Source organism: Tursiops truncatus, chromosome 6 (genome assembly GCF_011762595.2).
Source record: "Tursiops truncatus isolate mTurTru1 chromosome 6, mTurTru1.mat.Y, whole genome shotgun sequence".
NCBI classification, from domain to species: Eukaryota; Metazoa; Chordata; class Mammalia; order Artiodactyla; family Delphinidae; genus Tursiops; species Tursiops truncatus.
This window is the reverse complement of record NC_047039.1, coordinates 113,908,893-113,930,829: the sequence shown is the minus strand read 5'-3', so window position 1 is coordinate 113,930,829 and position 21,937 is coordinate 113,908,893. Positions and strand designations below refer to the sequence as shown.

Below are 21,937 nucleotides of genomic sequence, written 5' to 3'. Positions count from 1 at the left end.
CCAAAAGAAACACAACAGCAGCCATAGACAATCTAAAATCTTCTGGTAGCCAGAGCTTTAAAAAGGGAAAAGAAACAGGTGAAATCGATTTCAATATACTTTATTTAACCCTATACATCCTATTATTTCCACATGTAGCCAATAGATAAACATTGTTGAGGTATTTTTCATATTCTTTTCCTCCCAACTGTTCAAGATCCGGGTGTATTTTACACTAAGATCCCATCTCAAAACGGACTCGCAAGCTCCTGGCTCCCGCGTGGCTGCCGGCCTGCACCGCAAATCGCACGCAGGTGCGGGACGAAGGAAGCGGCCCGAGAACTACACCTCCCGGCACGCTCCGGGCAAGTCCCGTGACGCACTTCCTGCGCGGCGGCGACGCCGAAGCGGCCGCCGGAAAACCACACTTCCCGGCGTGCTCCGGACGCACCCTGTGACGCACTTCCTGCGCGGCGGCGACAGCGCGCCCCCGGCGGCTAGGCGGCGGGGCGCAGCGACGGTTCGGGTCGCGGCGAGTGGCGGGCGGCCGGCCGACGGGAGCCGGGGCGGGGCGGCGGCGGCGGCCAGCGAGGGAGCGCGCGGGCGGCCTGGCCCCGCCCCCGGCCCGCCCCGGTGACCTTCAGGGTCCGGGCGGCGGGCGCAGGCCCCGGCGGCGGCGACGGCGGCGCGATGTTCGTGCAGGAGGAGAAGATCTTCGCGGGCAAGGTTCTGCGGCTGCACGTCTGCGCGTCCGACGGCGCCGAGTGGCTGGAGGAGGCGACTGAGGACACCTCGGTGGAGAAGCTCAAGGAGCGCTGCCTTAAGCACGTAAGGCCGACCGCGGCTCCAGGCCTCCCCCTCCCTCCGCCCCTTTTCCCGGCCGCCCCCGACACCCTCTGCACGCGCCTCCGCGAGCCGGGTCCCAGGCTGGACGTTTTACGCTCTCTCCTCTGGTTTAACTCCGACGACAGCCCGGGCGGCGGGGCGCGTCGGGAGCGCAGGCTGGGAGAGGCGAAGTCGCCGCCGGAGCGAGGCCTCTAGCGTTTCCAGCATCCGCGCTTGCTGCCGCGGTGCGGTTCCCGGAGCTGGGAATTAGTGCCCGAGGAAGTAGGGACGCACGGGAGAGGCGCCTTCTCCTGACCTGCGGAGCCGGCTGCTTGGAGCTGCTTCCCGGGGCTGGCATGGGGGCCGGGGCCTGGCCCTGGCCACTGGTGCCCCGTAGCTGGAATCACTTAAAACAGTGAGGCCGCGGGACTCGTCCCTGCGCCCCTGCTTCCCGGCGGCCTTTACAGCGATTGCGTGGGTAGGTCCGGGAGAAGGGGCTTCTCGCCGAGAGGGCCACTTTCTAAAGTTTGTTCCCACGAGGTATTCCTTGTCCAGTTCCTTAGGTTGCTAGTTTTTGGAAGTAGTTCTTGGCTTCGCCTCTGTAAGCTTCTCGACTCCGTATGGCAGGCCAAGACATCTATCTAACTGGCTGCCTAAGGAAACTCGATCCTTTGCACCGTCTAGTGTCTCCATGTCGGAATTTAGGACCAAGAGGCCACAGCCTCTTAGCGTACATTCCATGCGAGAAGTGATGTATCTATTAGTGTGGTCTCCAAGAATAAGCGTACAGTGACTGCTCTAGTGACTGCCTATAAAATACTGTTGGGCCCCTCTTGGGAGTATGGTTCTGTGGAGGTGTTCTGTAACTGTCAGACGACAGGCCAGGGAGCGTTCTGGTTGGCAGTCCCCTTCTGGAACACGCTGGACGTGAATAACGGTCTCAGTCTCACATCAGGGGGGAGGGGGATCCAGGCTCGCACACTTGGCTGCTTTCTTCTTTGACTTCTGAGCCAGTCAGGTGATTGCACCGTCTAGAAAACCACCGCGACAGCAGTGAGCTGCAAGGCTGGGAGCCCCACGAGCACGCAGGTGCTTAGGGCCAGGCTCGTTGCTTGTCCAGTACATTTTTTAAAAACCTCCCTGAGACGCTGCGTCTCACCCACTCAGGACGGAAGCTCCTTGAGGGCTGGATTTGTGTTCACACGCCAGGGCCAGGCTCTTGGTGGGCCCATAACAAACGTGTGCATTCATACCAGCACACTGCTGAGGTACTGCGGGCTCAGCTCCAGACCACCACAACAAAGCGACTAGCACGATAAAGCGAATTGCACGAAGTTTTTGCTTTCCCAGTGCATATAAAAGTTATGTTTACACTATAGACCATTATGTGTGCAATAGCATTATGACTAAAAAAGCAATGCACATACCTTAACTAAAAAATAATGCCTTGGGAAAAATGGCACCAGTAGACTTGTTCAACACAAGGTTGCCACAAACCTTTAGTTTGTAGAAAACACAGTATCTGTGAAGCGACGTAAAGCAAGGCACGATAAAACGAGGCATGCCTGTAAACGGAAGTAGATTGTCAGTCCAGAAGCGCGTGGCTGTGGCGTGTCACTTGCCGAGTCAGGCCAGGAGAAGCGAGTGGGTAAATCGGTGTGGCGCCGAGTTAAACTCACTGATGGTAAAGGATTGGCGTAACTGTCCTGACGTTGATTTATGGAGGGGCACGAAGGGAGAACTCTGATTCACGGACACTTGCTGAGGGGTTTCAGGAGCACACTCAGGGTTAATGAGACAGCCAGTCTCCACGTGGTGCTAATTATTATGTTCCCGATACTGGTTATTCCCGTTGCTGTTGGGATGTATCATTTGGGATGTTTTCTGGCATTACCCTGCTTTGACCTGAAATTTTATCCACTGTGCGATCTCTCCAGGTACAGAGACCCGAGCAGCAGGGGAGTTTCACAACCAAAGAGCCGACATAAATTATGGGACTCAGAGCAGAGCTGTCAGAAAGTACTCCCACCTCCGTGCCCATCCCATTCTGCGGGCAGCGTTCGCTGCCCCGTGAGCCAATCAGCAGGCTTCAGTTAGGAAAGAGAGTTCTCAAGTTGTGGACTTGAATGTCACCCTGGAAACCAGTCCCTGAGTGGTGTCGCTGCTTCGCTTCTGTCCCTCCTTCCCGGTTTTCCCCTGCTTGCCTTCTTTTTTCCTTCCTCCTTCCCCTCTACCTTGAGAGGACACTGTGCGTTTCTTCCCTCCACAGTACTCCTGGGAGTTTTATTATTTTTTATACTTTTTTATTATGTATGTATTTTTAATTAATAAAGTTGCTTTATTATTGAAGGTTTATTATCATAACTCTTCCAGAAATGGACTGCTATTGTCGCCTTCCCCTTCTTGGTATCATATAGATTGGGACCACCATGGTGGCCTCTAGCCCAAGCTTGGAGAAAGGGGCAAAGTAAACCATCTTGTGTAACAGGAGGTTCATGATTTTAAGAGAGTTACATCTGCGAGGTGGTAGGTGTTTTCTGTGTGGCAAACCTGCATGAAATGGCCAGTACATAACCTGCTAGCACGGCTGTGAACGTTTCTTAGATCACATGAAGGTGTATCTTCAAATGACACGTGACATCAAGGGTAAGAGAAACTAGTGTCCGCTCTTCTGGGGAGGAAGCGCTTCACTGGGTGGGTGTCAGAGCCTCCCCCCCAGCGATGGGCTCTGCTGGGGCTCTTCTGCTGTCACAGCCCCGCTCGCTCCATTGCTTCTGCTGAGAACAAAGAATGAAGTCATCACGCGTCGTATGGGTGACTCATGCTTGTGCTCTGTTCCTGGCGCCTGTTGACGCGCTGCAGAGCACAGTTTTTTTCAGGAACCAGCATGAGGATTATTTTGGAAAATTGTGTTTCATAGACTGTATTATGAACTTGGCAGATCAGCCAGCCTGCAAATTTTAGAATTAGAAGCAGCACACGCAGTACTTCTGGGAGCAGAGCCATTGTGAGATTCCAGGGCGGGGGGTGTTCTCTGTCATAAATGGTCAGAGTGTGTCCTACTATTGGCTGGATTCCACTTTTGTCCCCAACCCCCCCCAGCCCCAGTTTTGTGTGCATCTGTGACTGCCCTCAGCCCTTACGATCCACTTTTCCTGTTTCCAGTGTTAGATTGCTGAAAACTCCAGTTGCTCTTAAAACGCCGTTGTTGAGAGGTGAAGTACAGGCTTAGCTCCTCTCTGGGTGAGCAGTGACGTGTGCAGGGTACCTTTGGTGACAGAGGTGCTAAGGCGGCCCCGCTTAGCTGAGGAGGGCTGTGAGGACCCTGGCACCGGGGCCCTGGGGTGGGCGTGTCCCCAGCGTCGCAGCAGCCTCCCTCCAGCATGGGCGTCAGCATCGCCCCCTCAGTGTGTGTTCTGGGGTTTGTGGGCCGCTGACCAGTGGGACACAGCCACGTGCCAGGTGAGCCCCTTCGGGCTCCCAGGAGGGGCCCCCAGCCACGTCTGTAGCTTGCTTTAGGTCTCTGGCCGTCGCTTTGTGAGCTGGGGGCCGCGCCGAGGCTAGTCGTGTCTCCTCGGGGTTTTGTGGGTGTCTAAGTGTCCAGGCCCCTATTCTTGCCCCCGGGGACCGGCCTCCTCTCTCTGCTGTGTCTCTCTCGGCTCTCTCTCGCTTACCTTGGAAGGAGGGAAACAAGCGCACAAATCATGCTTAAATCTTTAGGTTCTTGGGAGACGACGGCGCTGCTATCTTCACTTTTAAATCACTCTCCAGATATTTCTAGACTAAGGAAGCAATTCGGGTAGCCACTAATGGCCGACAGGGCATTCTGCGTCGGAGCTGTGAGCCTGTTGGCGAGCACTTGGCGGGTCGGGGGCCGAGTGCTGGCCTCGGGGACCAGGGGCTGTGGCGTTTCCTTTGGCTTCCACCGTTGCCAGGGATTCTCTGGTGTCACCTCTGCTTTAATTTCTCAGCTAGTAAGAAAACCGGTAAATTCCTGGTGCGGCTTTGGGTGTCAGGTCCTGTGTTATTACTGTCGTGATTAATTGACCTGCTGTCTTGAAACAGTGTCTATGTTTTTTTCTTCAGTGCGCTCATGGGAGCTTAGAAGACCCCAAGAGTGTGACCCACCACAAATTAATCCACGCCGCTTCGGAGAGGGTGCTGAGTGACACCAAGACCCTCCTGGAGGAGAACGTCCAGGACGAAGGTAAGGGCGCCTCGCGGGCCGGGAGTGGGCAAGGGCGTGGCACCCGCAGCGAGGACGTCCCGAGTGGGGCTGAGCAGGGAGACGCGTCGGTGACACGGCTTCATTTTCTTTATGGAGACAAGTGTGCGCCCTGGAAGAAAACAGCAGACCCTGAGGCTGCACGAGCAGCGCGCGTCTGAGAAACCAAATTGAACTTTGTTATTAATTCTGTTTCCAAGCAAAACCAAGGTGCCCAGAGCTGCTGCAGGCTTTATTTTGGGGGCTGGAAAGTACAGCTGTGGCGGTCGTTTCAGACATCTAGGAAGATGCTCTAACGTACACACATCCATTTATTCACTCAGAGGTTTGTGTGTGGACGCAAGCACGATTTTCATTGTGGGATTCCCTTAAGTAATCTGTTCTGGAAATACTGGAATATCGTTTGCAGACCTCCCTAGCGTCTGGTTGGCAAGCCCAGAGCCAGCTGGGCGCTGACCACATGTGGACTGTGGCCTCACCGCACCCCAGGTGCTTAGCTCTGAGGGTGAGACCAGATGCTCCGACCTCACAGACTTTCAAAACAGAAAAGCCCTTAAAACGAGAATGCCGGGCCCCTCTGGTGACCCTCAGCCAGGTTCTCGCCAGGCCTGAGCCTGGAGGTGAGCAGGGCCGGCGGACGTGGGAGCCGGAGGGAGGCTGCGGCTTGTGTGGACGCTCCGTGGAGGAGGGGCCCAGAGGGGACCCCTGCTTTTCGGTCCTTGGGTCACCTGGCGCCCTTTATGCCGCTTTTGTGGATGTGAGGTAATAACCAGCGCGGCGCGCTTTTTTCCCAGATGTCTTACTGCTGATCAAGAAGCGCGCTCCAGCCCCGCTCCCCAAGATGGCTGACGTCTCCGCAGAAGAGAAGGTGAGTGTCAGAGCTGGGAAGCGGATGTCGCTGTGCGGGGAGGTCTCCCACACTGAAGACGTGAACAGAAACATCTGTACGCTGGTTGTCTGTGGACCCTGCCGGTCCCGTGGTCACAGGAGGCACGGTCACGGGGTTTTCTGTTGTGGCCGGTTGGCCAGTTGACCGACACCTTTCCTGGTGGCTGGTCTGATGACCGGCTCTGCTTTGGGGGCTGCAGAGAGGAGATCGCGGCACGTTCTCGGGGTCGGGTTTAATCTTGAGCTCCCGTCCCTCCTCTCCTCAAGCAAGTCCTGACAGAAGAAAGTTAGGAAGTCGCTAAAGACCACCCACAAAGCAAGGAATGCAGGTGCAGGGGCGGCAGCGAAGGCTCTGGGAGCAGCGGCCGTCGCGGAGTCAGTCCTTGGAGCTGCCACGTGGCTGAGTCTTCCCTCTGACGCAGGCGCCCTGGGGAGACTGTGCCGCTCGTGGCCTGTGTAGTGGCCGCCCCGGAAGCTCGCTCCGCAGAAAGCCTGGTTTGGGAGGCTCATGTGTACGTGGAAGATTTACTCTGTCAACAGGCCTCTTTCTGCTCTGAGGCCAGATGCCCGGGACAGAGCAGTGCCGTGCTGGGGGGCAGCCACGTGAACGCCCATCTTTCCTTGGCTCCAAGGGTAGAGTTTCTTACTTACGCTTCAGAACGCCCGGGAGCATTCACCCCAGAGAAAACAGGCCAGACTCTGGGCCGGGCCCCGGGCCTGGTGGCGGAACGAGCTATTTTGGGTCTCCTTTGGGACAGGCGGCCGGGAGGAGGCCCTTCTTATCTGCAGCCACACCTGCCTCGGCATGGCAGGCTGCGGGCACGGCTGCCCACTCCGTCGGGGCCTGCCCCTGAGTCAGCCCTGTTTCCCAGAACTGCTGGGTGGATCCGGTTCTCGGGTTACCATTCTGGTCGTTGGCAACAATGTGAACCTTGGTGACCGTGAACAGCGGGTTCCCATCACCCCCACGGCTCTGGGTAACTTGCAGGGCTGTGGCCCTCACCTTTTTTTCTGTGCGTGTTTGTAAAATGTAATATTGTAAAATGTTAATGTCCGTTTTTGTGATTTATTAATTTTTAAAGTCAAAGTAGCACGTGTATTTAGAACGTCAAATAATACTACAGATGTTCTAATAAAAGTCAGTAGCCTCCTATCCGTCCTGAGTCACGCACTCGAAAGGCAACCACTTGTAATTCTTTCCACTGTGATTCTCTTTCTGATTTCTAAATAACACGTCTTATTGTTATTTCTTGGATTCTCAACTTTAGACGCTATTGGCTGCTTCTTGGTGGTCTGGGTAGCCCCTCCCCCAGCCTCCCCCCTAGCTCTTGCCACGAGTGTCAGATCATAACGTTGGTCAAAGATTCAGAGTCCCCGTTGTTGTTACTATCATGTAAGTGTTGCCTTCTGCAGTGAGCAGTTTGCTAAGGTTAGCTGTCCTTTCTTTACGTAGAATTTTGTTTTTCCTGGAGTCAGTAATTGCTTCCTTGTTTTGTTTGTTCTCTGTAGGCTTATCGCTGGTATTTCAGATTCTGCACCAAAATTGATAAACCCCTCTGAAAACAGGGTCACAAGTGTGAGGCCATCTGCCGCTCCCACTTCCTGGAAGATGCCCCTCAGATCCTTCCGTCCGTCCACCCGCATCAGTTGTGCAGCCCGGGCTGGCCTGCCTCCCTCTGTGCGGGTCCTCCTGCATCCCCCGTGTCTGCGTGTTCCCTGACCGCAGGCCTGCCAGCTCGGAGCAGCCCCGGGTGGTGCACTGCTCACTGGGTCCGCGGCGGGTGGGCTCAGCTGGGCCCTGAGCTTGGGAGTTGCTGTCAGGTCTGCTTCCCTCTCTGGAGGCTCTGTGGAGGCTCTGCTTCCAGCTCTTTCAGGGGTTTGGCGGAATCCAGTTCCTGTGGTTTGGAGGGCTGGGGCCCTGTTTTCCTGCTGGCTGTGAGCCGGCGCCACCCTCGGCTCCTGGAGGGCGTCTTCAGAGCCAGCCGCGGGCGGTCTCACGCGTTGGATCCCTCTTGCTTTGAAACTTGATGGCCAGAGTTAGCCCCGTCCTGATTCAGGGCTCGCCTGATTAGGTCAGGCCCACCGAGGGTCACGTCCTTCAGGTCGCCGTACTGTGTGATGTGACCTAACCCCAGAGTGAAATCCACCCACCACAGGCCCAGGGTCGTGCAACCGTGATTGCCAGGGGCAGGGCCGTGGGGTGTCTTGGAGCCGTCTCCGCCTCGTGCCTGCGGTGGGGCTGAGCGTCGTCTCCGCCTCGTGCCGGCTGTGGGGCTGAGCGTCGTCTCCGCCTCGTGCCTGCCGTGGGGCTGAGCGTCGTCTCCACCTCGTGCCTGCCGTGGGGCTGAGCATCTTGCTCTTGACTTATTCTTGGTTCGCTGGGACCAGACCCCCTCCAGCCTCAAGGAAGGGCAGGAGGTCTGGAGGCCCTGCGTCCAGCGTTCGGTGGCTGCTGAGCGAGCGCCAGCCGCGTGCGCGATGGAGGTCTTGGCCCCGTCTCCAGGGTGTCTGTGTGGCGGGTGGGAGCCGGTCAGCGCTACTCTTCCTTCCTCTGCGTGGTCTGTTTCCTCCTCCCTGATTCCATCTGGAATTTCACGGCTTGCTTTGATGCACGTCTTTCCCCATTCGCTGTGCCTGGCACGTGGAAGCTGGAGTTTCTGGAAGTTTTCTGGATTGTTTTGGTCGATTTCCCCCCCGCGTTTTGTCTTTTCTCTTTCTGGACCTCCTGTTGGCTGTCGGACCTGCTTTCTGAGAGATGTTTAAATTTCCCAGCTAGACGCCTGTTCTCAGGTTACCCGTCGCGGCGTCCTGTTGTGCTCCTGGCCCTCCGAGGGCCGTGTTACAGGGCTCTCTCTTTTCAAGCTCCTCTCCTTCCTTCACCCTCTCTTACTTTTCCGGCTTCTGTTTCGGTCTCTGTCGTTCACGTCGCAGGCTTTCCTCACGTCCCCGTCAGCGGCCCTGGGAGGCTGCTCTGTGCCTGGCGGGTCGTGGCCGCCCCTCGTGCCCAGCGTCCCGGGAGCCAAGGGCGTGGGGCCAGGACAGCGGCCCTGCTCCTCGGCTCCTCGCCTTGGGCTTCTCGGCTCCAGCGGCTCGCTCCCCTCCCTGCCCCGCCCCCTCCCCGCACTCGGCCTCATCCTTCCAGCTGTCCTTCCAGCTGTGTGCCGTCCTCTGAGCATTCGGTGCTGTCTCTCCCAGTTGTATTTCCTTTGTTCTTTTTGTTTCTGTCGTCGCATGCGGGGCTTCCCGAAGGAGCAGAGGTGAGTGCGTGTTTCCGGCCAGCCTGCGTGGTCCTCTGCAGTCGCCCGCCCGGCCGCCACTCCCATGTGATGGTCATTCTGTGCCACAGGAGACACTGTCTGTCTTCCCTGTGTCGCGCACGGCCACGCTCCAGCGCCAGCGGGCCGCGACTGTGTCCCCTGTGTGTCCCTGAGGCCGTGCACAGAACTCTCCAGAAGCCTCCCTGCTCATCAGGGGGTATATGGCTCCAGCTCCCAAGGACGCTCGTGCTTCCCCTGGCTAGAGCTCTTTACTCAGCAGACATGGTCTGGCCTTTTGCTGCTCTTTACTCATTTCCGACTTTCCAATTACTTTTCTGTGTTAGAAAAAACAAGCGCAGAGAGCCCCGGATAGAGATGCTATCCTCCGAGCCACCGCCAACCTGCCCTCCTGCGACATGGACCGGGCCGTGGTGCAGACCAGCGCGAGAGACGTGAGTGCCCGCAGGGCCTGTGGCCACCCGCCGCGTGGGGCTGCGGGAGTTCCCGGAAGGCCCTGGGGAGCTGGGGAAGGGGACACAGGAGCTCTGTGCACTGTTTTGGAGCTTCTTGTAAACAAGTTAATTCAAAATAAAAAGTTTGAAAAGACGTTGAAAGGCAGGACTGGAAGGATAGATACTATGGGAAAAACGTTAGTTTTGTCCTGAGTTTGGTAAAAAGCTTCCAGAGGGAAATCTGACTCTTGTTTATCTTGGGTCGGAAAGTTCTGTGTTAGCAAGGCTGGGTGTTTCCAGTGCTCTGGAGGGAGGGCCGGGCAGGAGCGGGGCGGCCGCCCCCGGGACCGAGGGCCAGTCGGACATCTCTGCCTCACGCTGGTTCGCTTCAGGAACACCCCTCTCCGGGGTCTCTTCCAGAGAGTTCCTCGTTGATCAGGGCATTGGAACCCGGGCACACCTGTCTCTTCCCAGCCTGTGTGTGTGTGTGTCTCTCACGATGGCCGACACTTATGGGGGTTGGGGGAGGGAGCTGGCGGGGGGGGGTTCTAATGACAGTCCCAGCAGCCCCGCTTTTTGAGAAGATGAATCGGCTGCAGGTGAAAATTAGAGACCTGCGTCTGTGGAGCCCGTGGAATCAGTCACCTTTCTTCAGTGAAGCCAAAGGAGGGCTCTCAGCTCACTTAGTGACCAGTGGGCCAGACGCCTTCCTCGTGGGCTGGAGGGCTGAGTGACATCACCAGGTGTTGGTGTGTCTGTGTCACCGGCGGGAGGCCGTGTCACTCTGTGCCAGCCAGAGCCTCTCCTTCCCGCCCTCCTGAGACACTTCGTTCCTGTTCTCCTCAGTTATCTGGACATCGTGTGACTCACAGATCTGGAATTTTAGGACAGGGCATGTCATCTCAGATCCAAGTAGCTGTGTTGGGCATCTTTTCCTCTCTCTGCAGTTCCAGACGGAGCTCCGGAAGATCTTGGTGTCTCTCATCGAGGTGGCACAGAAGTTGCTGGCGCTGAACCCGGACGCGGTGGAATTATTTAAGAAGGCAAACGGTAGGAGCGAGCCCCAGGGTGGACGCTCACCCTCGGCCGTTCCCTGCACCTGGAAAGGGCCAGCGGGTGGAGGCTTGGTGAACCGCTCTCCCCGCCGTCCCGTGTTGACACAGGTGACAGCCGATGGTCCCCTCGCGGCTTTTCTGAGCTGTGAGAGACTTGCTGCAAACGCCTGGTGCTCAGACACTGCGGCGGCCCCCCAAGGGGCTCGGGCGAGCACCCCTCGCGCGGCCGGGCGCTGCCTGAGGCCCTCACAGTGCCGTGTCTTGCCCGCAGCCATGCTGGACGAGGACGAGGACGGCCGTGTGGACGAGGCGGCCCTGCGGCAGCTCACAGAGATGGGCTTTCCCGAGAGCAGAGCCGTGAAGGCCCTGCGGCTGAACCAGTACGTGCTCCCTCGCCACACGCGGCAGGCTTGGTCTTGTGGGGTCCCCCGTGGGACCCAAACCCTTTGATTGAATTGTTTCCAATACGTGTGAGTGTTTAAAGAGGACCTGAAATGCATGTCCCGGAAGTAACGTGACTGGGCATCTCCAGGTGTTTCAGGGCAGTTGGAAATCGACTCACGTACTGGGAACGTGACGTATGATGATGGTTCTGGGCGTTTCACTGGGCTGTTGTTTTATGGGAACTCAAGTCGAAGCCTGCTCGCAGCAGGGCCGTGGTCGACTCCTGAAGTTTATGTGGCGGTGTCCTCAACAGTCCCCTGTCGTTTCCTGTCCTAGTTACTTGCCCTTCGTTTATGTTCAGATCTGAAATAAATCATCTGTAACTGACGGATGGTCAGTGGGCTGTGTTCTTTGCTTTGGACCCAAACTCTCGGGTGTACCTCCCGGGTTTGGTTCCCTTTACTTTGCCCGTGGGTTTCCGTGTTCTGGCCGGGGCCTCAGGGCAGTCTGGGGCAGGGCCAGGGCTCCAGACATGCCAGATTCTCATTACAGGGGTCGGCAGCTCGTGGTAGGGAAGCCATGAAGTCCGAGAGGCTTTTCTTGGGGAAACAAAGGCCCTGGTTCCCTGGCCTGGGGGTGCTGCACAGAGCCCGTCTTACCTTGCAGCATGTCGGTGCCCCAGGCCATGGAGTGGCTAATCGAGCACGCGGAAGACCCCACCATAGACACGCCGCTTCCAGGCCCGGCCTTGCAGGGAGAGGCGGGCGCCGAGGCCGCCCCCGCCGCTGCCGCCGGGACCAGCGCAGAGGGTGAGGAGGACAGAGACGAGCTGACGGAGATCTTCAAGAAGATCCGGAGGAAAAGGGAGTTCCGCGCAGATGCCCGGGTACGTGTTGACGGGCCTGGGTCGGGCAGGCAGAGGTGCTGGTCGGGCTCCCGAGGCCGCGTCGTGCAGAGGAAGCTGCCGCCACGTTGGCAACCGCAGGCTGCGCCGCCGGCCCTGTAGGAAGCGAGGCAGGGGGAGGAGTCTGCAGACAGGCCTGGGGCCCCTTGAGTCCCCGGGTTCAGCTTGAAGTTTTCCTCACTGGCATCCAGGTGGCTGTGTTTTCCTCTGAACAGTTAGTCCACACACCTGGCATCTTCTAAAGAACTCGCGATCGGGTCCTGTCCGTATTGTAAGTGACCTCGAGCTGAAGGGTTGGTCGGGGGTGCTGCCCAGAGACTGGAGGGTCACCCGCCCACCTCGGGGACCGTCTTGTGAGCGGGGAGGCTGGTCAGGCTGCCGGCCACCAGGTAACCCGGCGTCTGTGGCGTTCAGGGGCCCGGGGTCCCGGTGTCTCTGGCTGTCCTTGGCCAGCTGCCCGTAGTGCATCTGTACGGCCTCCTCTTCACCGTCACCTCGTGTTTGATGCTTTCGCGTCGCCCTGTTCTTTGTCACTGTCTCTTCTGTCATTAGGTTCAACTTTAATTGAACCTTCTTGGCTGTTTCTCGTATTTCGAGGCTGTTCTGTTTTTTTCAGATCACAGCTCTGTCTGCTCCAGGCGTTAGGGCTCCGGTTCTTTGTTCCTCCTGACTCTGCCTGTGGCCTGGTTTTCTCAGGGTGCGATGCCTCATCGTGGGCTCACCTGTGGGCTTGTGTTTCCGTGGGACTCCCCAGTGGCCGGGCCGTGGGGTGCCCTGTGTGGTTGATTCAGAGTTTGCTTCTGCGGGGTTGAGCGGGACCCCGAGCCAGGGGCCAGCTTTCGTGCTAAGCATCCGGCAGGGCTCCTGGGCCATGCGGAGTGTGACCCACGGCGCTGGGGTGTGGGTCTTCCCCTGCCCCTCTCTCTGGGGATGCAGACCCTGCTCAGGGTCCTGGTTTGAAGCTCCAGCCCCCTGCCTTGCATGGACCCAAGGTCGGAGTCCTGTGTGTGATGTTAGGCCCCAGCCCGGCCCTGATGAGGCCTGTGCTCGCCATCCCCCCAGGGCACACCCTCCGGGAGGCTAGTTTGTTGTTCCTTTTTCCTGGTTCTTCGGGATTTTCCCTTTTGAGTTCTGCTGTGTGTTCAGAAGTACCTGTGTTACTTTAGTCCCGAGTTTCCCGGTCCTGAAGGAAGTGTATCTCGTGGGCTTAGTCTTTTGGGGAACCCAGCCCAGGTCTGGCGCTTGGGCCCCTGTTCGGGAAGGGCAGCCTCTTCGTGGGTAGGTCCTTGTGCTGTCGGGCTCCATGCTTTCTCCCGTGGAGGTCCTGCGTGGGCCTCGTCAGGGCTGCTGCCGGGTAGTTCACGGTCTTGGTCACCGACTTAAAGGCCTTTCCCCTCCGGGTGTCGTTCTTGACCATCTTAACGTGCTCATCTTCCCAAGAGGGTGTCGAGGCTTGAGGGGCTGTAGGGCCTTTGATCCTGTCCCAGTCAGGGGGAGGGGCCGGTAAGGATCCAGACGTTAGTTTAGATCCTGGGGAGACTGGACCGGACAGCAGGGCTTGGACTTGAGACCCAAACAGACGTTTTGCTGCCTTGCACCCCCTGCTCCTAACACCCACCCCCAGCACCCCCCCAGCTGTAGGCAGGACAGTGACCGTGCAGGGCCTGTGGGCGCAGGTTCCCTCTCCCAGTGCTGGGAAGACAGGCGGGCGGAGCATCTGGAATCACCCCCAGATGTCCTGGGGCATCATTTCCTGGGCTGAGACAGTAGTCTGGAGAGAGGATGGTTTTTATTGAAACCAGTGGCAAAGGCCGTCCTATCCTTGGGTTTCAGAGTAGGTTCCGGGCGATTTTATGTGACCTTGATATCAAAATACTACCGCCTGGTGGGCTCTGCGCCCAGCGATTGCTCACGGGGCCCTGGAGACAGGAAGTGGCCCCGGAAGGCAGAGGAAGTGGATCCTAAGCAGAAAGTGCTGACTGTGAAGAGCTCACTGCACGCCGTTCGCTCCAGCTGAACGCCCTTCCTGATCCGCCCGCAGCTGCTGCTGCTCCTGTTGGGCTCGCTTTGAAACAGTCCAGACTGACTGCACAGTGCACGGTGGTGTCCACGAGGCCAGAGAGTGCCGGGGCCGCGCGAGCATCACATGGTGGCCCGAGGGGCCGGCGGCGTGAGGCCAGCCGACATCCGTGCGACAGCTGGGGGAAGATGACGTCAGGCCCTTAAAGGGCACGGTCCGACCTTCCGGGAATTAAGAGAATCCTTTGAAACTTGGATGGAGCCTGTACCTTTTTGGGCAGAGTTGAGCCTTTCAAAGGTTGTAGAGTAAAAGTCAAGGATAAAGTGAAGAAATGTGTCGTTATGTGACTTCTGTCCGAAAGGTGTTCTCTCCAGAAAGCAGCATGTGTTGAACTTGCAGCTTAAATTTTGTTAAACACGTTCAGAATTAATTTTAGTTTCATTTTTTTTTTAAAGATAAAGTGTGTCACAAGTCACTGACATTCTTGTCTCCGCTCAAATGGGAACTGCTGATGTGACCTTTCTCTGACACGCTCGTCCTGGATGACGAGCCCTCTGGAATAGGCTGCATGAGGTTGTGAGGACAGGTCTACCCAGACAGTCACGGGGACACCCCTAGAAGGACCTGGGGTGGGAAGGCGAGCCTCTGGCCAAGAGCAGGTGCGCCTTCCACCTCCCGCTCCGTCCCTCCGTCGTTCAGAAAACCAAGAAGTGTTTCAGTAGAGCTGTAGGGAAACGGCGTTTTGAGAGAGAAAACCCCACGGCGTTGCTTTAAGACATCCCCTGCCAAGGTGCTGCTCGTGAGACGCGGCTCAGCCCCACAGCCTTGCTGCCGGGGCCCCCGTGAGCACGGCACTGAGGCCTGTGGCTTCTCCTCTAGGCCGTCGTTTCCCTGATGGAGATGGGATTCGATGAAAAGGAAGTGATAGACGCCCTCAGAGTGAACAGCAACCAGCAGAACGCCGCCGTGAGTACCAGGCCGCGCCCCGGGGACGCCACGTGTGTCCTGAGCGCTGTGTGTTGGGTCACCTTCCCGTGAGGTCCGTTACTTTGCTTCTGAAGTGAAACAATGGGTAGATGGTTCAAACAGTATGCAAGTTTTTAAATATTGAGAAAATTCTGGGCTTTGCCTTTCAGAAAAACGTACATGTCCTGTGGGTGACTATGTGACACCCTGTGCACACGGCCCGCGGCCGATGGAGAGCTGCCTGGGGAGGGGCTGGGGGCGACAGCTTGGTGCACTTGCGGGAATAGAGCCAGCCTGGCCCACAGGAACCAGGGAGGCGAGGTGGGCCTGTGCTTTAGCCGTTCCTCACTCACTGATGAGCCGAGAGGCGCTCGCTCACGCCCGGGGCCGCTTCCCGCGACAGAGCCCAGGGGTGCAGTGTGTGTCTTAACCTCTTCTCCCAACGCTCGGGCGGGTGAAGCTGGCGCCCGCTTCAGGGCCTGGAGAAGCTGCAGCCGTTACGTTGCTGCGGTGCCAGGATCTGCCAGCAAAGCCAGGCTGGTGCTTCCTGTGTGCGGCCCGTCCTGGCGTGTGTAGCAGCTGAGTCCGGGCTGGGCTGGCTTTTCTGTCAAGGCCCCTGCCGGTCAGGGCAGCCCTGGGAGCTGCCCAGGAGCCCTGGCTGCAGTGTTTGGGTTGACGGGGTCTGGAGGGCGCTAACAGCTGTTGCTCTTGTGTTCGCAGTGCGAGTGGCTGCTGGGAGACCGCAGGCCCTCTCCTGAGGAGCTGGACAAGGGCATCGACCCCGACAGCCCTCTGTTTCAGGCCATCCTGGATAACCCCGTGGTGCAGCTGGGCCTGACCAACCCTAAAATCTTACTAGGTGTGTGCCTTCTTTCTGCTTGTGCAAGGGCGGGCCCTGCCTGCCACACAGATGTTGCCGGATGATACCACAGCCACCACGCCCCAGCAGCTGCCCCTGCAGGGTCCCGGGCGGCTGCAGCCTGAGTCACTGTAGGGCCCGGAAATCAGGGCGTGCTCGTGGTGTGACAGCCTCCTGTGCGGTGACTCCGTTCAAGGTGTGAAAAACCAGTTAAAGCGGGTCATCTAGTCTGGGAGAGCGCGGCCAGCGCCCAGCAGGTTACAGGGCCGTGTGTGAGGGGCTGCTGGTTGGTTGTCGCTCTTACTCTTTGTAAGGGTTTCTTTGGCATTTGTTTTGACTGTGACATATAATACACATTCAAAAGTGTACATAATTTTTGTAACTTTGAAGAGTAATAATAAAACTAATAACCGCGTTCCTGCCACTCAGCTTTAGCCTAGGGTCCCTGGGGCGCCCGCCGCCCCCTGCTGCGGCGACCACGCGAGCGTTTGCCACGCCTCTGCTTCCTCGGCCGCGTTGCCGCGGGTGTCTGTGTGCTCAGACCATTCAGTTGCCGCCTCTTGTGTTCTGGGCCAGCTGCTGGGACCAACCTTCTGCAGGGCCGTAAAGTACTTCATTGCGTGGGTGACATCAGTACCGTGGCTGCCTGCGCTGCGCTGCGCTGCTGCCCGGCGGTGCCTGCGTGGCTTCCTGGCCTGCGGGCTGCTCTGCGCGCTCCCGTGGCCGCTCCCGTTGCAGGACGGTTTCCGCAGGCCTTGTGCCCCGGGCCGGGCTGGCGGGGCCCAGGCGTGTGTGTGTGTTGAGCCTGCTGTCCAGAAAGGGCACCCCCCCACCCCCCCCACCCCCACCCCCCACCCCCCCACCCCCCACCCCCCCCACCCCCACCCCCCCCCCCACCCCCCCCACCCCCTTCCCCGTCCGCAGCAGCTCAGCCCCTGCCGCCGCCCTCCCAGAGCAGCCGTCCAGGAGGCACAGGCGCTTCTGCGTGCTTGGCTATTTCCCTGGTCTCTAAGGCCCAGCGCCTTCCAGAAGTTCCAGCCTCTTCTAGGGCCTCCGCTGGGAGAGGCCTTCTGCCTGACGTGCGGCTGCTTTCCCTGTTGGGTCGTCTTCTTATCACTCAGAAACTTCTTCACGCCTGCCACGCACTGATCCTTTAACAGATGTTTAGATCTCAAAGATCATTCATCGGTTTCTGGCTTCTTTATCACTTTGATGAACAGATGTCCTGTATTTTAATGCAGCTGAACGTGTCGGTTTCATTGATGATGTCAATCTTTAAAGAAAGCTCGCTGATCCCAAGGTTAGGAAGACCTTCACCTTTATCTTTTTCTAGTAGTTTTAAAGTTTCTTATTGAAGTCTGTGATCTACCTGGAGGTGTGTGTGGCATAAAGTAGGGAATTTTTCTCTTTGTACCCAAATTCTGTACTTCAGTGATGTGTCTCATCGTGAGTTTATTTTCGTTCTTGGTACCAGGCGCGCGGCAGTCCTTTCCACACCGAGAGCATATCTTCCCGCCCTCCGGCTCCTCGGCCACCTCGGGAGATTCACACATGCTGCCTGGGGTCTGCCCAAAGCCTTTTCTAAAGTGATTCTTTTAGTACCTGACCACTGAGTGTGTGATTTCTGTAGGCTTTTTTTTTTTAATTTCTGAAGATATAATTGGTCAGATTAAGGAAGTTCCCCTTTCCCTCCAGTTTAGATGCTAAGCGTTCTCAATCATGGAGAGGTGGTCAGTTTCACTGGATGCTTTTTCCGTATCTATTGAGACGACCGTGTAGTTTTACATCTGCTAAATTGAGTGTTTCTCCCATTTCTAAAACAAACCACACGGGGTGAGTGCCACCCAGTCTGCAGGCTCTGAGTCGGTGACCTGGACAGGACACACACTGCCCTGGGTCCTCCCCCTCAGGCCCCAGGCCTCCTGCAGTCGCCAAGTCCCGGCCTGGAGAGAATGACCTGCCTGTGAGGTCACCGGCCTGTGGGCACCCCTGCAGCTGCACGCTTCTCTCAAGACATTTCCGGTAGGATTTTTAATGACCTTTATCTCTTTAGATGAAGTACAATAGTCATTATAGAACATTTGGAGAAGCGCAGAAAAGCGTGAAGAAGTGGAAGTCCCCCCTCCCTCATCGGCGGGTTTCCTTCTGGGGGTCCCGCGGGGTCTGGGACAGGTGCAGCCACGCTGCGGGGCACCTTTATCGTGCTTATTTTCTCATCCCGTTTGATGCCTTTTCTCTTGGTGCACTTTTTACTCTTTTAAAAATGAGAGTTTAGCGGTACAGGTGTTTCATTCTATAGATCTGCCGCGTTATTTAACAAATACTGTTCCCCTGTTTCTGGTCATTTAGATTGTTTCTCGTTTTGTTGCTTTTGAACCTACTCCACCTACTCTTTGGGTGCAGCTCCCATTCCCTAAGGACAGGTAGCTCTAAGTCAGATGACCCGGTCAAAGAATACAGACGGTTAAGCTCTTGGTGACGTCTTGACAGCTGACGGGGCCTGTGTCCGGCTGAGGTGCCCGTGCTCACCCCCACCCCTCGCACAGGGACCCAGAGGCTCCGCCTGTTCCTTTGTTTTTCCTCCGGCCGTTGGTGTTCGTTCACCTGTCCCCTCTGCACCGTCCATCCGTCCTGTTTCAGCTGCCTGTTGACCTTAGGGCTTTGTTAACGGCTCTTTATACGTTAGGAGCATCCTTTTCATTTTTAATGCACGAGACGTGCAGAAGAAAGTCCTTCCTCAGATACATCTTCATCTCTGGATTTTCATACTTAATGCCTTTTTCATCGTTTTGTGCAGCTCTCTCCTCCTTCTGGAATTATTTTTGCTAAACCTGCTATATTTCATTCTCTCAGATGTCACGTCATCTTTCTGGATTCTCTTTCTGATATTTTTAACTGGTTTGCAGAGGATTTTAATCAGGAGGGCTTGGTGGGGGTGGGTGGGCGTCAGGTCATAAACGTAATGAAATCAGACTTTCATGCTGAGCCCTGCGGTGAGGCCCTGTGGCCCTGAGCAGCTGTGAGCACCTTGAATAGATGCTTCCCGTGAAGCCCATAAACTTGGGACCACTTTCACTGACATGGTTCGACGTGGGCCGACGTGACAGGTCTGGCATAGAGCCGTGCTTCCCAGACGTGAGGGCGACCGTCCACCCTGCGGTCGCTGGTGTCTCCGTCAAGCCGGCCGGCGAGTGTCTGGGCTGCAGAGCTGTCTGCTGGGGGCGCCTCTGTTTGTGGGCGGACATTTTATGGAAGTGCTTAGAAATTCAAAGTTTTCATTACAAAGAACTGCTCATTTTTAATGTGCTGGTTGTTTTTTTTTTTAAGTCATTCCTTAACAGTGAACATTCTGATTTTTCCAATCAGGTATTATTAAATCAGCAACAGTATCCTTACGTAAGTCTTTTCTGCATCTGACTGTTTTGTCAGGGTAGGACTGGAAGTGGAGTTACTGAGTCACAGGCTGTCACTATTTTAAGATTCCCGGTAGCTGGTGCCAAACCGCTTTCCAGAGTCACTGTGCCCGTGAGCGCGCGGGCACGCCGCCCCGCCCTGCCAGCAGTCAGCTCCCTCGACCAGCAGACCAGACACTGTCGGATGGCGGCTAGAAGGGGTTTCTGGGCCCCTGGCTATAGAGGACGTCCCCTTTAGTTCCGGCAGCCCCATGTCCGGGTCTGTGGGGTGCGGTCCCTCAGGCAGCCCCGTCGTGTCCCCGCAGCATTTGAAGACATGCTCGAGAGCCCGCTGAACAGCACCCAGTGGATGAACGACCCCGAGACGGGCCCAGTCATGCTGCAGATCTCCCGCATCTTCCAGACCCTGAACCGCACGTAGGCTGCGTGCTCCAGCCGCCGGGCCCAGGAAGGCGGCCTCTTACTTCCCAGCCGAGGGCTGGGAAGAGCGGGCAGACCCCGGGGTGCCCCTGGGCTGGGGAGGGGAGAAGGGCGGGCCGGAGGGGGCCCCACCCTGGGTGTTGGGCACCCAGGCCACACTCGTGCTTGGATCTTCCTGCTGAAAAACCTCTGTGGCGGCAGCGCGCTCGGCCGTGCCTCTAACCTCTGACAGTGTTTACAGACAAGGTCGTCACCCCGGGAAGGGGTCACCTCCCTCCAGTGTCCCTCTGGGCTCTTGAAACGCTACTTGAATTGACCTGTAGGCGCTGCTTGTAGAGTCCACTTGTTATTTGAAAGATGGCATGTTTCAATCCAAAGTGTTAACGTCAAGGGTACTAACTTAAGTAGAAGAACTCGCAGACGACTTTTCTTTAATAAATAAATTCCCCTTTTCCAATTTTCTGTCTCGGTCTTATTTCAGTGCCACAGAGGAAGCTGCGTGCGTCCTGGTGGCGTTCGCACTCTCGACACAGAGCACGCGCACCTCCTCACCCGGGATGCTTGCCGCCCCGCTGACGTGTTCTTGGCGGACTCGCATGTCTTACTTGGAGTCGAGGGACCGTGCCGTCACCTAGCCGGCCTGCGTTCCCGAGTCTCCGACGGTGGAAGCTGAGCGCCACAGGGACTTGCCCTGCCTGTCTCTGGCCGCCGTTTTTTTTAAACATTATCTGTGTTTTTAAATGAGAAACTGACCAGCCGCGCCATCCGGGGGGCTGGCCTGGTGCGCGCCAGTGCGGACATGTGTGGGTGCGGATGGGCCTCAGACTCACCGAGGGCACCTTCTTTCCTGGCAGATGTTTAAGGGGGTCCCTTGGTTAGAAAAGATCAGTGCGCAGGTCAGATCCCCCTTCTCAGACGCCCGTGCACTGGCCACTCATTTTGGTCAAAGAAATCCTGTCCCTTTGACTCCCCTGGACGGCCAGCCTCCTGCAGACACAGTTCCACGTTGCTTCTTCCAGGTTGGAGGGAGGGGACCGTGGTAGCTAGGCGTCTGCCGGGCGGCTGGCAGCCCGCCTGGGCTCTTCCTCCTACGACGTTTCCTTCCCCGTGTGGGGCCGCTCGCTGCGGCCGCCCTGGGCCCACCGCACCCGCCTGCAGGGGGGACACCTGTGATGAGCCAGCCCATGGCCCTGCGGTCTGATACCCTTCACCATGGTTCCTGGAGGACCTTTTCTTCCTGTGCGCCTCACGCGGGTCTCAGGCGGCCCCTGCGGTGTGGGAAAGATGCCCAAGGGGAGGCCTCTGCAGCCGAGGCCTGCATGCAGTCCAGGGAGCCTGGGGTTGGAGGCTTGTGTCCCGGTTGGGGGGGTGGGGTACTGCCCACGGGTTGCCAGGGGCGGGCGGGAGCCTGGGGGCGTGGTGATGGTGGGGCGACCGGGCTTTGCAGCCCTTAGGACTCACACTCCCTTTATAACAAATACCCTTGAATGCCTCCTTTACTGTCTGTGGTGAAATTCCCAGAAACTGTAACCTAATTACATGCCTAGTTTAAAAAGTCGCTTTAATGCCATAACAGGAACGTGAGACCCTCAGGTGCGGCTGTTGCAGAAGGAGAAGATGAAGTTGTCCATTCCTTACAGAGCAGTCCCTCTGCTCTCGGTGGTTAACACATTCAGGCCAAGACAAACGTGGAATTCTGACTCAAATACTGGGGAGGATTTGCCACTGGTGACTGACTCAGGAGGGGCCTCGGGGCTTGACAAAGTCACCAGCGCTGCAAAGTACATTTTCCCCGTGGTTTACGCAGCAGTGGCATTCCTAGAAAATTCCTAGAATTAAAGAGTGTGTGTGACTGACGAAATGGCCACACGTTGAGGTGTGGGGAGGTCATTTTGGCTCATACGTGATTTGGCTTGAACTGATGGCGTCTCAGACACGCGCTTCTGCTTTAAGCATTGAAGAAAAGGATGCATTTGACAATCAAAATGGAGTCACTGTGGTTCAGGCTTCGAGGATGCAGCTGGGGGCCGTTGTGGATGTGGTTTCAGACAGTTCCTGCTTCACTGAGAACTTGAATTTTTTTTCTTTCCTAAAAAATATTTACTTATTCATTTGGCTGTGTTGGGTCTTGTTGCGGCACGCAGGATCTTCATTGTGGCGCACAGGCTCAGTAGTTGCGGCACGTGGGCTTCTGTCTAGTTGTAGCGCACAGGCTCTAGAGCGCGTGGGCTCAGTAGTTGCAGTGTGCAGCCTTAGTTGCCCTGCGGCATGTGGGATCTTAGTTCCCCAA

The 21,937-nt window shown here is 57.1% G+C and overlaps 1 protein-coding gene and 1 long non-coding RNA gene across 3 annotated transcripts; both read left to right on the top strand.

Moving 5' to 3' along the window:
- The first annotated feature begins 497 nt into the window (after positions 1–497).
- Positions 498–20,104, top strand: UBAC1 (UBA domain containing 1). Of its 2 annotated transcripts, XM_033859048.2 has the most exons (11): positions 503–807; positions 4,891–5,011; positions 5,824–5,897; positions 9,519–9,626; positions 10,574–10,676; positions 10,953–11,061; positions 11,732–11,951; positions 14,869–14,955; positions 15,676–15,814; positions 19,181–19,210; positions 19,533–20,104. In XM_033859048.2, the coding sequence occupies exons 1-11, from the start codon at positions 670–672 to the stop codon at positions 19,646–19,648; spliced, it is 1,245 nt and encodes a 414-aa protein (XP_033714939.1). In that variant the 5' UTR covers positions 503–669; the 3' UTR covers positions 19,649–20,104. The 2 variants fall into 2 exon arrangements, with proteins under 2 accessions (XP_033714940.1, XP_033714939.1); XM_033859049.2 differs by lacking the exon at positions 19,181–19,210 and having other exon boundaries at positions 498–807.
- LOC141279025 (uncharacterized) lies at positions 5,905–9,391 on the top strand. The gene is made up of 2 exons (XR_012332765.1): positions 5,905–7,310; positions 7,427–9,391. It is a non-coding gene; the product is annotated as an uncharacterized lncRNA (long non-coding RNA).
- Positions 20,105–21,937: the final 1,833 nt, after the last annotated feature.

Bases quoted from the DNA above. Each gene is read 5' to 3' on its own strand.
- UBAC1 (XM_033859048.2), top strand. From the start codon at position 670: ATGTTCGTGCAGGAGGAGAAGATCTTCGCGGGCAAGGTTCTGCGGCTG. The intron at 5,012-5,823 runs GTAAGGGCGCCT...CTTTTTTCCCAG, and splicing joins GGAGAACGTCCAGGACGAAG to ATGTCTTACTGCTGATCAAG. The intron at 19,211-19,532 runs GTAAGTCTTTTC...GTGTCCCCGCAG, and splicing joins ATCAGCAACAGTATCCTTAC to CATTTGAAGACATGCTCGAG.